Source organism: Eleutherodactylus coqui, chromosome 3 (assembly GCF_035609145.1).
Source record: "Eleutherodactylus coqui strain aEleCoq1 chromosome 3, aEleCoq1.hap1, whole genome shotgun sequence".
In the NCBI taxonomy this organism is placed as follows: Eukaryota; Metazoa; Chordata; class Amphibia; order Anura; family Eleutherodactylidae; genus Eleutherodactylus; species Eleutherodactylus coqui.
In genome coordinates, this window is record NC_089839.1 from 143,444,217 (window position 1) to 143,461,003 (window position 16,787).

General features: G+C 45.2%; 1 protein-coding gene across 1 annotated transcript in view; it reads left to right on the forward strand.

Annotated features, from left to right (window-relative positions):
- Window positions 1-16,787, forward strand: part of GUCY2C (guanylate cyclase 2C) — a 160,733-nt gene that overhangs the window by 117,822 nt on the left and 26,124 nt on the right. Inside the window, exons 21-23 of the mRNA XM_066594884.1 lie at window positions 4,252-4,410; window positions 10,372-10,564; window positions 14,029-14,203. Coding sequence (XP_066450981.1) covers window positions 4,252-4,410; window positions 10,372-10,564; window positions 14,029-14,203 — 527 coding nt within the window. The remainder of the gene's footprint in view (window positions 1-4,251; window positions 4,411-10,371; window positions 10,565-14,028; window positions 14,204-16,787) is intronic.

Sequence of the window (16,787 nt, forward strand, 5' to 3'; positions counted from 1 at the left end):
CACTGGACTTGACCCCTTTGTGATTCCGTCCTGTGAATAAGGTGGAACGCAGCGTGCGTCTCATGGTCTGCATGACCTGAACAAATCCCCCCTCATCCCTTACAACATGCCCCTTGCCCCTGCCACTACACGCCTTGAATATTGTCTACCTACAGCAAACAACACTCTCCACTTTACCTATTATGTATACCTCCTTTCCTTGTACCTCCTGCATCACCCCCTTCTTGTTCTATGTAAGTTTGTCGGTGCATGCCCCCCCCCCCCCAATGTTCCCTATAAGGGTGCCTACCCACTAGCGTTTTTTTTCCCTGCGAAATTCGCAGCATTTTTTTCTCTGCAGGGGTCTATGGGACTTGTAATGTTAAAATCGCGATCGCGCAAAATCGCGATTTCGCGGTAAATCGCGATTTTGCGCGATCGCGATTTTAACATTACAAGTCCCATAGACAGACCCCTGCAGAGAAAAAATGCTGCGAATTTCGCAGGGAAAAAAACCGCTAGTGGGTAGGCACCCTAAACTTGAACACTATATGTAACTGTTCTTTCCTGTTCATTTGATTACTATGTGTAACTGTTGTGCTCCCCTGTGTTCTAAAAGCGCTGTGGAATAAGTTGGCGCTATACAAATAAAGACTATTATGATAAGGTGAGCAGATTTTCCAGGGTCAAAGCAGGACAAGGGGGTGTAGTCAGGGGTGGGGCTTATCACAATGTATGATTTTACCTCTGTTATAAAAAGTCAAAAAAAGACAGGGAGCAAATTATGCACCATTTCTGCATCCAAAAAAAACAGTCAAAATACGTATCTTTGCTGCGGATTTTGACTGGAAATCAGCTGCGTATGTGCAGCTGATTTCTTACTATTTGGCGCTCACCCTCACCACCTCCGTAGGCTTCCCGCTGTCAGCACTCCCCGCCTTCCAGTTCCCAGTAGGCCTGTAGTGGCCTCACCTGATCAGCATTACCTGACCAGGCTGCAGGGAACCGGAAGCCAGGGAGTGCTGACAGCAGGAAGCCTTCGGAGGAGAGGAGGGGAGTGCCACATAGTGTGAAATCAGCTGTGGATATCTGTACCAATGAAACAGATTTTGAAATTTTTTTTTAGATGCGAAATTTGATGCAGTATTTCCGCCATGTGTAAAGATACCCTAAGTCAGCTTGAGGTTTGCTGCCACGTGTGGAGTGGCCTCAGTAGTAATAGTGCTTCCCTATACCAGCCCCAGCAATAAGAGTGACCCCCCCCCCACAGTAGCCCCAATAGTATTATCGCTCTCCTATATCAGCCCCAGCAATAATAGTGAACCCACAGTAGCCCTAGTAGAATTAACGACCCCCTAACCACCCACAGCAATAATATGTACCCCCACAGTAGCCCCAATAGTATTATCGCTTCCCTAAAGCAGCCCCAGCAAAATTTGTGATTTCAACAGCAGCCCCAGCAATATTAGTAACCCCCACAGTAGCTCCAGTAGTAATAGTGACGCCCACAGTACGGCCGCCTGCACACGGGCGGAAATCCCGCTGGATTTCCGCCACTGAAAGTTTGCATAGGAGTGCATTACAATACGCACTCCTATGCAGACGGCCGCGGTTTGGCCGCGCGAAATGTCGCGCGGCAAACAAACCGCGGCATGTCCTATTTTTGTGCGGGGCTCGCACTCACCCGGCCGCCGGCTCCGGTCTGCGCATGCGCCGGCTGCGTGGCAGCCGGCACATGAAAGAGCCGGGGCCGCCAGGCGCGGGAGAGTACGCGCTCGTCCCTGCAGGCTCTCGGGTCGGGTCCCGCAGCGAGAATTCTCGCTGCCGGATCCGACCCGCTCGTCTGCAGGCGGCCTACCCCAGCAATAATTGTGACCCAGCTGAATGACACCTGAGAGCTGCCCCTGATTGGTCCCTGCGCTGAGCCAATCAGAGGCAGCACTCACTCACCCATTCATGAATTCATGAATGGGTGAGTGAGAGCTGCCTCTGATTGGTGAGGCTGTGACCAATCAGAGGCAGCTCATTCAGCAGGCGGGGATTTTAAATCCCCGGCTGCTGAATACTACTGACAGCAGTTCAGGAGAACTGCCGGCCGGCTGCGGCTGAACTCCGTCTGCCGGGACAAGGTGAGTATATATTTTTTTTAACTTTTTACACAGTTTTGGATGATTTTCAGGGAAGGGCTTATATTTTTAAGCCCTTCCCAAAAATTCATCCTGAGATCGCCCGCAGCCCATTGCTTTCAATGGAGCCGGCTGTATTGCCGGCTCCATTGAATTCAATGCGCTGGACAGCGCTGCACTGCTCCGGCCCGTTTCTAATGAAATGCGGCTAGGAGCAGATTTTTCGGGTGATTTTTCGGCCCCGGTCACGCGATTTGCGGATGCCCATCCGTCATGCGATCCGCAAATCGCGGCAAAACCGTCCGTGTGACTGAGGCCTAAGGGTGCATTCACACAAGCGTGTGCCTACATAGGTGCGTACAAAACCGCACACCCACGTACGTGCACAAACACGCATGAATGCAGGTCTGTGCAGCATTGCTTTCAATGGGGCCGAGGCTGCTGCCAGCGGCCCCATTGAAAGCAATAGGATACCGGCACCCCTGCGGTGATTTTCAGGGAAGGGCTTTAAATATAAGCCTGAAAATCATTCCTATCTGGTGTAAAAAATAAAAATAAATAAACACTCACCTTTCCACCACTGCCGGGGCTTAGGCAAGTCTAGCAACTTGGGTCCCGTCACTGTAATAAAGTTCTTTCAGCAGGCGGGGATTTAAAATCCATGCCTGCTGATAGGGCTGCATCTGATTGGCTGAGCGCTCAGCCAAGCACAGGCAGTGCTCAGCTATTCACTGAATTCATTGTATGGCTGAACGCTGCCAGTGATTGGCTGAGCGCCGTGACCAATCACAGGCAGCGCTCAGCTGTCATTCAATGAATGGCTGAGTGCTGCCTGTGATTGGATGAGCGCTCAGCCAATCAGATGCAGCCCTATCAGCAGGCATGGATTTTAAATCCCCACCTGCTGAAAGAACTTAATTACAGTGACAGGACCCAAGCTGCTAGACTCGCCTGAGCCCTGGCAGCGGTGGAAAGGTGAGTGTTTATTCATTTTTATTTTTTACACCAGATAGGAATGATTTTTCAGAGAAGGGCTTATATTTAAAGCCCTTCCCTGAAAATCACTGCAGGGGTGCCGGCATCCTATTGCTTTCAATGGGGCCGCTGGCAGCGGTGGCGCCATTGAAAACAATGGGAGAGCTTCGCAATCCTCTGCCACAGCTGTGACAGCTGTTGCAGGGGATTCTTTACTCAACGTGGGGAGTCCCATGGCATTGAACACTGTGACAGTGAGCTTGAGAAAGGTAAAGGCTGTCGAAATATGTTGCTCACTAATAAAAAATAAATTGATGTTAATCTACATCGCGAGGATTATTCAGTTGGACCCACACGAGCGCGGATCATTATTTCTTCTACTTGGACTAATCTTACTACAAGCGTCCCTCGTTGGATCGCTTGGATTCCCTGCGGCTTTCCTGACTCCAGAATCATGGAACCAACGTTTTATCTTATATGCCAACCAGGACAACAGGTGCCAGTAGGAGTCCTTTCATACAGGGTTTTCCTACCGTGCACCAGGTGAGTTGACACTCATTATTTCTTTACTGGTTGCTGACTATTACCTAATCTTGTTCCTTTTGATGCTTGGCGCACTCCTGACACATTTATTTGTTTCTCTACGTGACAGTGCTGTCACAGTGTTCAGTGACAAGGGGACTCCCCGCAGGGAATATTGACAATCACCACGGACCTATGGTGCACGCATGTCCGATGTTTTGCAGGTACGTGCGTTTGCACGTCTGTAAAACACGGACATGTGAACACATTATAGGGAACCAATGGTTCCAGTAGATGCGTGGTTATGTGCCACACGCACATGCTCGTCTGAATGCACCCTCAATAAAAAGTCTTTGAGTACGTACGTAGCTCGCTGTTCGCAGCCAAAGGGGCGCGGCTCTTAGATGAGTATTTCTGCTCCTTCAATTTAGCGGTCGTGGGGATCTCAGCACCCAGAGACCCTGCCGATTAAAACTTTTGATATGTCAGTGTGACATGTCAAATGTTTACTTATGTTTTAACAGCCTTGTAGGACTTTGGGGATGAAAATGATTGTCGGGATATCCCCTTCAAGACTTTTTTCTTATGGCCTCCTTATATTTATACTTTTGTTGTAATTTCTTAGAAGACTTTCTGTTTCTCCACATAGTAATTTTCATAACCAGACAAGTGAGAGTTATATGGACACCTTGCTGAGGAGATTGCAGCTCTACTCCAAAAATCTAGAGCATTTGGTGGAGGAACGAACAAAGCTGTACAAGGCAGAAAGAGATCGAGCTGATCGCTTGAACTTTATGCTTCTACCAGGGTAAGTATTCATCTGCGTAAATTCTACTACATAAATGAATACGCAAACATGTACTGCACTTGGAAGCTGATGGGCAACCTCTTATTTCATAAAAACGTGCTTACATGGTCGAAAGATTCGGTTGTGCAAGCAAAACATCATTATGGCTCTAAGCTTGGAGGGTTGTCAATTAGGCTATTTAGTACTGCAAATAAAATGGAAATCAATGGAAATCCTGTAAAATGGACACCAAAGTGGTGTTTGTTTTACTACACAAGTGAAAAGTTCTGTTTGGTTTCATCACATTGTTGTTTTGTGCAGCTGTGATGGACCCCCCTAACATAATCACATAGCCTTGCAAAGTTCCTCCTAAATTTCATTAGTGTACCTTAATCAGAATGGCTGCTAATTAATACTCATTAGGCTTCGTTCTCAAGTACAGGTACCGGCTTGCAGCTGAGACTCTGCTCAGCCGCGGCTGCAAACAGCTGCAAAATTTTGCCAATTTATCGGCGAGATCAGTCTTCCTTTGCCGGTCGCAGCTGGGCGGAGTCTCAGTTGCAAGCCGATACCTGTACTTGGTAATGAAGCCTTAAGGACTGCACCACATCCATTTTTTTTAGAATACACAATGTATCTGTTTTTTTCTCCATGTTGACAGCTGATTGTTTACCTCCCAAGTTTCAAAGAAAGAAAAGAAGGACATCACTTGAACTGGATCAGAAATTACTGCGATTGTTGATAATGGTCATACATTTCATGCACTGGCGTACATATAGGGGGTGCTGGGGGTGCGGTTGCGACCCGGCCCCTGAGCCCCTGGGGGCCCACGGGGCTTACTTTCCACGACACTGACTGACTGCACTTACTTTCACTATGGTCTCTGCGCAGGCAGGCAGCCTCTCCTGCACATTGGTGCTTCCTCCCAGGACCTCCGCTCAGACCCCTCCCCCATCTGGTTCTCCAGCACAGAGATCATCAGAGGGGAGGAGTCTGAGCGGAGGTCCTGGGAGGAAGCACCGATGTGCAGGAGAGGCTGCCTGCCTGCGCAGAGACCATAGTGAATGTAAGTGCAGTCAGTGAGAGGGAACGTCCTCGGTATGATTAAGAGGGGGGAGGGGTGTTCTGTGTGTGATGGTGAGTGGGGGGGACGAGGGGGGAGTGGGGGTGAGTGAGGGGGGTTCTGTGTGATGGGGAGTGGGGGTGAGTGAGGGGGGTTCTGTGTGATGGGGAGTGGGGGTGAGTGAGGGGGGTTCTGTGTGATGGGGAGTGGGGGTGAGTGAGGGGGATTCTGTGTGATGGGGAGTGGGGGGAGTGAGGGGGCTTCTGTGTGTGATGGGGAGTGGGGGTGAGTGAGGGGTGTTCTGTGTGATGGGGAGTGGGGGTGAGTGAGGGGTGTTCTGTGTGATGGGGAGTGGGGGGGGACGAGGGGTGTTCTGTGTGATGGGGAGTGGGGGTGAGTGAGGGGGGTTCTGTGTGATGGGGAGTGGGGGTGAGTGAGGGGGGTTCTGTGTGATGGGGAGTGGGGGTGAGTGAGGGGGGTTCTGCGAGCCGGCACCTGACTTCACTATTAGAGGTATGCTAGAACCGAGCCGCTGTATTGGTGACTAAGAGCTCAATGCCAATGCCGTAAGCCTACAACACTGTGGGAGACCACCAGCATCTCACACATTTCCCAGCCATGCACGCTGCCGGCAGGGACCACATATGGCTTTGTGTAGCACTGCACATGCACAGGGGGATTCTTTTTTTAATTCCCCACTCTGTTTAGAGTGACAATGCGTATGGAAACAATGTAATGTGTATGGGCAGTGTATCATACAAGTGTACAGGGCTCACGTTACTTGGTACGCAGAAAAAGAGAGCATGCTGGGATTACCACGTGTGCATAATACGTGGTGAAAACCTGGTCGTGGACATGAGCCCTAACATGTTATAAAAGTTAGCTCATGCTGTCTCCAATGTATGTGTGCCTGTATGTGTATATATCATTATTTTTTTCTTTCTTGGGGAAGCAAAGCATGCCTTGAGGCTTGTGTTCTGGATGTTTTAAAAATCTAAAACCCCTGATTACTAATGATCCATTGATGGGTCATTAAAAAAAAACTGTAATGTAGCTAAAAGTGATATACAAGGAGTAGCTGTGAAAAGGAGTGGTGGGTGGATGGGTCTGGAAGGGGGCCCCAAGCTAAACTTTTGCACCCGGGCCCATGAGCCTCTAGCTACGCCCCTGATTTCATGCAATCCTTATTAGCTATGAACAGAAATTTTGTCAGAAGTCTGTTACTGTCTCACTCTCCTGTGTATTCTAACAGGTTACATTGAACCTCAAAGGGGTCTGCCAGTTTTAATGACACTTGTGCAACAATTAGGCAAGAACTCTATTTTTGTATCTAATATTCCTTCAGTACAGACACCTCACCCCTGATCAATGGCACCTGCTCCTGAGTACCCCTCTATTTTTACCTAATCTTTGTGGAAATACAGTAGGAAGTCCTTTACTGAGTATCGTCTATTGATTGTAACTAATACAACGTACTGCTCTACTGGTCTGACTAAAGGTTGCCACAGAGGAACACTGATTTTGATCAGCGTTTGGTCTTTTTTTTAAGCAGATCCTTCCATGGAATCCCACTAAGTATATCGCTATGTTACTGGAGGAGCACATCAGGGAACCCCATTTCTTTAAATTTCTCTTGCATCTTGTCTAAGGGTGTTTCACTAATTGCTGGTTTGGATACAATTCTTTTGACCCGCACATACTATGAAAGTGGAAGGGACTTTTTGAGTCTAGGCAGTGGAAGCTAGAATAATGTAGGAGGCTATTCTTTGTAGGTTTTTCGTGCAAATCAAAAGATAACTGGTCACTGTTTACCTAAACCAGGACGTCTTAGGCCGCCTGCAGATGGCCGGGTTGGATCCGGCAGCGAGAATTCTCGCCACGGGACCCGACACGAGCGCCTGCAGAGAGCAGCGCGTACTCACCTGCGCCCCTCAGCTCCGGATCTTTCATGTGCCGGCTGCTGTGGTTTGTTTGCCGCGCGAGATTTTGCGCAGCCAAACCGCAGCCGCTGCCTAGGATTGCGTTTGCTAGCGCAATCCTATGACAGCTTCCAAGGGTGAAAATTCCGTGGGAAATCCCGCCGCGGAATTTCCGCCCGTCTGCAGGCGGCCTAAAGAGGAGGCTCTAGAAGGGGCGGCTGAAAGTGTGAAGTGGATTGAAGCAAAAGCGTGGTTGAGTGATTGGTGGAAACTCTCCAAACTAGATGTGTTGCCCTGCCAAATCAAAATAACATAATCAATATGCAATTGGAAATGTTTATTAAATAAAGCAGATGGATACACAAATCTGTCTTCAAAGGCATTTATAAACATGATGGCATATGTAGGTGCAACATTGCTGCCCATCGCGGTCCCAGAAACTTGTAAATAAAATGGTCCTGAAAGAGACAGTAATTCTTGGTAAGTATGAAAGTGAGTAATGAAATGATAAATTCTCTCTGAGAAGGCCAATATTCCTGGGAGCGCGATAGGCGAGTTTTCACAGCAGTGATCCCTTCATTGTGTGGTATATTTGTGTACTGACTGCAGATGTCAATGGTGACCAAAAGACAGTCACCAAGGCGTACATCCAATGCCTGTAATTTGTTAATAAAATCAGTTGCATCTAACAGCCATGATTGTCTCATATGTGCAAATAGCTGTAGCACATTATCCAAAACTACTACAGTGTTAGAAAAGCAAGTCTGTACCTAAGACGATCGGATAGCTTAGCGGGAATGTTACATCTGATGTAGCTTAGGCAGGCTATATAATGCAGGGATCCGAAGAGAGGAAGAAAAAAGAAATTCCATATTTTTTAAATAGTATCTTGTTTGTAGATCTGCTGGACAATGGCTGAAAGTTCCTTATGAAAAGTACAGGTAGGGTCGCTAGGTAGACGTTAGTGCACTAGATTGTCATTCAGTTGGGAGTAAATCTCTTTTGTTTAGTACTCCTTGTCTTGAATTACAATCCCCGAGCCCTTACCGGCAGGTTTGATTACTATGGATTTATCTTTACATAAGGAGTGCATAGCATCAAATTCAGCTCGGGTCATATCACGTTATAACAAAAGATGTGCGTAAGCAGCACCAATGTGATCCCAATCAGGGTCGGGCAAATAATGCAACAGCCAAAGTGTTCAGGAGACCGAACCTTACTTCTGGAAGAAGATTTTTATTCCTCCATCACATACAAAAAGGCGACGTTTCGGCCATGTTTGAGAAAGGCCAACATGGCCGAAACGTCGCCTTTTTGTATGTGATAGAGGAATAAAAATCTTCTTTATGGATTAGCACCTCTGATGCTGCCAAAGTTTTTCTTTACATTGGACATATTCTGATACATGTAAGATACATTCTGGTTTCTAGACTATGATAGGTGGTTGATGTCTTTACAGACCAAACTAATGTATGTTTCTACAAAATAATTAGTAGCTGGGAGCTGTAATGTACTTGGGGACATGAAAATCCCTAGTTCTAGGCATAAATCGGAAGGTATGTGTTGTGTCGGCGTCACCCATATCTGGCCCGTAGCTATAACTGTTGGAAAAATCTTCCCATATCTTTATCTTACTAAAAATAATCAGTCCTAGGTACTGGACAAAAAGATAACCCCTTTTTCAATAGGTTTACCTCATCTGGGGATAAATAACGGGAACACAAGTTGATAGTTAATTCCGGCGTCTTTGAGATCTCATGATCCCCCGATGCCGATAGGGAGGAGGAAATCGGCCTCTGATGCCTTCTATTGTATTGCTTGCCTCTATGTCTTGTCCTTCCCTGGTGGGTCAGCCTAAAAAAATCCACTGGAGATGTCACCACCACAGTCTTGTTACCTAGAAGATAAAGGCCCAGCGGGTCATCTCTTGTGATGCCAACTGTATATCTGGCCAGTTTCGTAGTCTAGGATGTCTCTGTAGTATTTTGATCTCTTTATTTCTTCTAGACTGATGCGAAAGATCACTGATAGTTGGTTTCTTAGTTGCAAGGGGTAGGTTACCAATTACCTGTGGTTTGACTGTCCCAATCTCTGTTTCTAGTGTAGACAATTCCTTCTGGGCTCTTTCAATAGCGAGAACATTTAAATCAAACAATGGCATATTAAGTATCTGTTCAAAACGTTAAAAAATCTGAATCCTCACTAAATAGCGTGGGCTGCAAATAGCAATGTAGGCCCTGTGGGATCATTTTGTTTCAAAAATACTTAGTTAATAGATTGTAACTTCAATACTATTTTTCTTTTCTTCAATTTTTCAAGAGGAGTAGATTGGCCTGGCAAGAACTTGAGGATAAAAATTAGGTAAACTGCTGACTCCTGTGAGAAATGTCCGCAGTGATCATGTGACACACACATGATCATGCAAGCCAGAAGTCAGCGGGACAGTGGAGCCAACTGAAGCTATCAGGGAGTGATAGAGGAGGTGAGTATGTGTTTTTTTATTTTATTAATCAGATTAAATACTATTAAAATTGTGGGCTCAACTTCTGTGCTGACCCAGCAGCCCGGGCCCCCTTCCCCTCCTGGGCTCATGTGCACTGTGGGCCCCCCTAGACAAAATGGGCCTCAGTACCTGCCAGGGATAGCCAGTTGTAGCTGAGAATTGAAATATGATTTCACTTTTGTTTTAAAGCCAAGATTACTGGCTTTAAAACAAGTCCCAAAACAATGTTGTAAGCAATTCTGTAGCAAGGGCATTTCTCACATATGTTTGGCTACTGAAGGATATAGGACATAAGTGGATGGCAAGAAAATGGTTAAAATAAACTTGGCATGAAATGTCCACAGCTTGAATCTTCTAGAGTTCTAAGTGAGAGCTCCTACTTGTAAATCCAGTCTGTACATGCAGCATGATTATTGACGCCTCTATCTTTCATCCTATTTCATCTTAGAGGGCTTATGTAATACATAAAGCGTTACATTTCTATTCATTTACTGCAGGCCTGTGGTAAAATCTCTTAAAGAAACGGGATTAGTGGAACCAGAATTTTTTGAAGAAGTGAGCATTTACTTCAGCGATATTGTTGGATTTACCACCATCTGCAAGTATAGTACACCAATGGAGGTTGTGGATATGCTGAATGATGTGTACAAGGATTTTGACCGCATTTTAGATCATCATGATGTCTACAAGGTACTAAGCTGAATGGCATGTTTGTAAAACATCAGGTTACATGGTTATCCAACCTATAATTCTACGTCAATAAAAAGAAAATGTGAATTAATGTGCAATCCCAGCCAGAATCACAAGGAGTAGTGCAGATGCTATTCATCCTCCAATAGCAGTGGTGTTGTAACAAGTAATATCAATTTGTATTAAGCAGATGACCAGAAGAACACCGTAAATGTAAAAAAGAGACACTGCTCAGAATAAAAATATATACTGTGGACAGGAAGTTCTTAACAATTCATTGCTATCTACATAGTAATAAATCCAAAACCAAATATGTACCACAAGATGAAGCCTAATAAGCTCTTAACAGCTATATGCGAGTGGAATAAATAGCTATTTATTTATAAGGCTTTGGAGCTCCTTGTGGTGCAGAGTGTTAAGGCAGCAGAATGCAGTCCTAATCTCTCGCCCATGACCCGAAGACTGCAGGCTAAATCCCCACATGGCTCAGGCATCTGGCTCAAGGTTGACCCTACCCCTGAGGTTGGCAAAATGAGTACCCAGCTTGCTGGGGGGTAAAGATGACTTGGGAAGACAATGGCAAACCACCCTGCAAAAACAGTCTGCCAAGAAAATGTCACAATGTGACGTCACCCTAGGAGTCAGTCACATCTCGGTGCCAGCACCAGGGGACTCTACGTTTACCTTTATTTATAAGGCTATTTCGTAGTAGTTGGGCATACGTGGTCAACAAAGGCATAGAAGGTATGATTTGCATGTCTCCACCTACTATCCCAGAATAAGGATTCATTGTCTTAGATTTTATTCCTCAGCTTCAGCTATACGTATGGAGGAATAAAATCTGAAACTTTTATTGCATCTCTTTATGTTGCCACAGACTCCTTTCTTTATTGCTGTTTTTTTGGAGCTGAGGTCCGGGCTTCTATTACCATGGCTTTACAACTTCTAGCCGTCCTGCCCTAGTGGGCGTTGGAGTAAGTGCTGCTTGTATACCCCATTGTTTTGTAAGGATTCATTGTCTTGGTGGCATGTGCTAGAAATGTGTATATAAATGCCTTCTGTTTTAAGAACTTACTGTGTTCCAAATTGCTTGACTAAGGGAATTTTATTTTTACTGTTAGGCCTCCTCACTTTAAACTTTCTTGCATGCCTAAGAATCACAATATTAAAGAAACGCTAAACATACAATATATCAGTCCATAGTACCAATAAATATACATCACATCTTGAATATCCCTAGAAGGCATAAATATTATAAATAGAGATGAGTAAACTTTTGAAAGGTTTGGTTTGGCCAGTTTTCAGAATTTTGGTTCAGTCCAAATTAGTTCGAACCTAACCCCGATAATAATGATCCCCACTAGATGGTGGTGGTTTTTCTCCTGTGCCTCAGCAGTTAGCACTACTGCCTTGCAATGATGGGGTCCTAGGTTCAAATCTGCATGGATTTTGTATGTTCTCCCTGTGTTTCATAATCACCCTTAACTCCATGCAGATGTTGTCCTTGATCAAAATTACACATAGGACCAAGTGTTGTAAGGCAATAGTACTAATCACTGAGCCATCATGCTTCTTCCTCTTCCTTCTCTTCCATAAATGTATGCACTTTATGAATAAAGGTGGTTTATTATAAAAAAGAAACTCACACAAACTCCGTACAAATGTTGTCCTTGGTCAGATTTCAGCCTAGGACCACAATGCTGCAAGACAACAGTGCTAACCACGGAGCCACCATGCTTCTTCTTCCGCCTTTTGCTTCTTCTCAATAAATGTATGAACTAAATAAATAAAGACTCCATGCAAACTCCATGCAGATGTTGTCCTTAGTCAGACTTGAAACTAGGACTCCAGTTCTGTAAGGCAACAGTGCTAACCACTGAGCCACCATTTTTTTCTTCCTCCGCCTCCTTTGGAACAGTCAGTTCTAGAAGTTGATGTGTAAGGATCTGAGTGACTTTGGCAAGGAACAAATTGGGATAGCTGAACAACCGGGCCAGACCATAATCAAAAGAAAGACAACTGGTGATCCAATGACAAGGTCATGGGATTCCAAGGTTTATCGATGTGTATGAGAGTAAAGGCTAGCCTGTCTGGTCAGAACTGCTGCAATACAAGTTGGTGTTAAAGTATATGCTGGCTATGATAAAGTACCAGAATACACATTGCATCACAGTGTGTTGCATTTAGGGTTTCATATCCACAGACTAATCAGATTGCCCATTCTGATCCCTGTCCACCACCAAAAGCACCTAAAATGGGCACATGAACAACAGAATTGGACCACGGGGAATAGAAGAAGGTGGCCTAGTCTGATAAATCACGTTTTCTTTTACATCATGTGGCAATTAAGAGGAGAAAGAGGCAACAGTATCATGGTGACTCATTGGTTAGCACTGTTGCCTTGCAGTGCTGGGGTCCTAGGTTCAAATCTGACCAAGGACAACATCTTATTAGGTGCACTGTTTAGACACGGTCTTCTGCTTCTGTGTCTGGCAAACATGGATGTCGTCCCATTCTGTCTGTTCCCTGAGCTTGTGTTTGCTCTCTTCCAGCACTCCTAGGCTTAATAGCTTCAGGCCTCCTGTTCAGTTGATGCACCTTTTCTAATCACTGCCCTATATAGCTGCCCTGGACCTTTTAGACCTTGCTGTAGTGTTGATAAGAGTTTGTTCCATTCACTTGATGTCTAGCTGCTGCTTCGTCAGTTACCTTGTGTTCTGTGTTCTTTGTTCATGTAGTCTGTTGTTCTCATTGTCTGCTTCTCTGTTTATCCTTGTCCGCTTGTTCCTCCTTTGTTTCTTTACTCCCCGGTGTTGTTCTATCTTTGTCTAATAGGTGTTCTGGCTTGCCAGGGTAAGTCAGCACCTAGAGAAAGACCATGGGGTCGTCCTTATCAGGACGGGTGTTCCACTTGTAGGAAGGGGTCTCCCTCTCCTGGTTATCAGTTCAGGGCAAGATACCTTCCCTAGTTTCCATCTATATATGGGGATGTTCATTTGGTGTTTTACCTCCCACGCTGGGGTTGTCTGTCAGCTGTGCTGGATCAGATCTTCATCTACCCGGTAGGTTGACACAATGGTTCCACATCCACAGTCCTTACACATCTGCACAGACTTAAAGTTGATTTTTATGAAACACAGGCAGAACATATAAGCTCCTTGCAGATGTTGTCACTTTTGACCCTAGGACCGCAGTGCTGCAAAGCAATAGGGATGAGCTACAGGAGAAAATCACACTTTCTTCTTCAGCCAGGATGAACCGCCTGAGGTTTGGATTTACTGCGAACTAAACTTATAGTAAATTTACTATAGCACAGATTTAAAATAATTAATAATTTTTCAAGCAACTTGTGCGTATATGATTGCTATTTACCTTTTTGACCTACAATGACGGTTTTGTGCTGACTAAAGTGGTCATAATATTTTAGTATTATGCTGCAACCTAAATGTTTATGTCCTCCTCAGGTCGAAACAATTGGGGATGCTTATATGGTGGTCAGTGGTCTTCCTAATCGAAATGGAAATCGGCATGCAGTAGATATTTGTAGGATGGCTTTGGATATTCTTAGTTTTATGGGGTCTTTTGAATTGAACCATTTGCCTGGTTTACCTATATGGATTCGGATTGGAATTCACTCAGGTAGGCATTTATTATGTTGAAAAGATCTGGTATTTTCAGATGGGGCTTTTTCTTGCAACATATGTAAAAATGTTGCAGGATTTTTGTTGTATTACAGAAAATACGAAATCGGTGGCTTCACACGAGCATGTTTTTGTGTATACATAGGTGTACATGCAAAAACACGTGTGTATGAAGGTCCGTATATTGCCTTCAATGGAGCTGCCGGCGGCTCCATTGAAGACAATGGTCTGTCTGCACCCCTGAATTGTTTTTCAGGGAAGGGCTTTACATATAAGCCTTTCCCTGAAAAACAAGAATTTTAGTGTAAAAAAACCCCAAAACTTACTTGCCTGCCGCTGCTATGTCCCCGCGGGGATAAAGAACACATATGCCACATGCAGAAAAGCAAAAAAGTTTAGTGTAAAAAAAATTAAAAATGCACGCATTGTCTTCAACGGGGCCGAGGCTGCTGCCAGCGGCTCCATTGAAGACAATAGTCTGCCGGAACCCCTGGATTGTTTTTCAGGGAAGGGCTTTACATATAAGCCCTTCCCGAAAAAACAAGACTTTTAGTGTAAAAAAAAAAAACTTACCTGTCTGCCGCTGCTGTGTTCCCGTGGGGATGAAGAACACATCTGCTGCATGCGGCAGATGTTTCCTTCATCCCTGTGAGGAAAAGCATTCCCTGCTGCACCTGCCACATCTGTGACAGATGTAGCTAGGGAATTCATCATCCCTGCGGGGAATAAAGAATTACCTACCACAGCTGTCACACATGACAGTTGCGGTAGGGGATCCAGCTGCCGGCATCCTGCAATTGTTTTTCAGGGAAGGGCTTTAAATATAAGACCTTCCCTCAAAAACAAGGAAAAGTGGTGTTAGAAATTAAAAAAAAAATCATACTCACCTTCCTTCAGCTGCCGAGGCTCAGCCACGTCCTCTCTGCACTGCCCCCGGCTCTTCAGAGCATTTCTTTCAGCAGGCAGGGATTTAAAATCCCCGCCTGCTGAAAGAGCTGCTTCTGATTGGCTGAGGCAATCAGCCAATCACAGGCAGCTCACGGCTGTCAGTTATTCAGCGAGAGCTGCCTGTGATTGGCTGAGGTGCTCAACCAATCACAGACAGCTGCTACTGATTGGCTGATCACCTAAGAAGACAATTAAAGACAAAGTGTGCATTTTTTTACACTAAAATTCTTGTTTTTCAGGGAAGGGCTTATATGTAAAGCCCTTCCCTAAAAAACAATTCAGAAGTGCCAGCAGACCATTGTCTTCAATGGAGCCGCCGGCAGCAGACGCGGCTCCATTGCAGAAAATGTGTACATTTACTGTGGTGCATGCATGTCCTATCTTTGCAGGCTCACGCCTGTAAAGCACGGACATGTGAACACACCATAGGGAATGCATTGCTTCTAATAGAAGCGTGCTTTTATGCGTGCATATGCACGCACAAAAACACGCTTGTGTGAAGCCACCATAAAGTATAATTTGTTATAATCTATTAAAGTTTTAAAACCTGTGAGCTCACTAATAGTTTGCTGATAAAATAAGTGAAACCTTTGAAATTAACTGGATTTTTGCATTGATTACTTATAAAATGTGGTCTGATTGTTACTTAAGCACTTAATAAAAATGTTTTCATATGTTTAAAAAAAATTCACTTAAAACGATTTTTTGAAAAGCTTTTTAATTTTTTCCACTAAAACATGATTTATTATGTCAAAACTGCAAAAAAAGAGGAAAAACAAACTTCAAAATTGATATTACTATGGTGTGCTAAAACATTATCATTAGAGATGAGCGAACACCAAAATGTTCGGGTGTTCGTTATTCGGAACGAACTTCCCGCGATGCTCGAGGGTTCGTTTCGAACAACGAACCCCATTGAAGTCAATGGGCGACCAGAGCATTTTTGTATTTCGCCGATGCTCGCTAAGGTTTTCATGTGTGAAAATCTGGGCAATTCAACAAAGTGATGGGAATGACACAGAAACGGATAGGGCAGGCGAGGGGCTACATGTTGGGCTGCATCTCAAGTTCACAGGTCCCACTATTAAGCCACAATACCGGCAAGAGTGCCCCCCCCCCTCCCAACAACTTTTACTTCTGAAAAGCCCTCATTAGCATGGCATACCTTTGCTAAGCACCACACTAGCTACAACAAAGCACAATCACTGCCTGGATGACACTCCGCTGCCACTTCTCCTGGGTTACATGCTGCCCAACCGCCCCCCCCCTCCCCCCCACAGCGCACACCAAAGTGTCCCTGCGCAGCCTTCAGCTGCCCTCATGCCACGCCACACTCATGTCTATTTAGAAGTGCGTCTGCCATGAGGAGAAACCGCAGGCACACACTGCAGAGGGTTGGCACGGCTAGGCAGCGACCCTCTTTAATAGGGGCGGGGCGATAGCCCACAATGCTGTACAGAAGCAATGAGAAATAGAATCCTGTGCCACCGCCATCAGGAGCTGCACACGTGGGCATAGCAATGGGGAAGCTATGTGCCACACACTATTCATTCTGTCAAGGTGTCTGCATGCCCCAGTCAGACTGGTTATATGCACCTTAACAGTAACCGCGTTGGTGGTAATGTGGTGGTGAC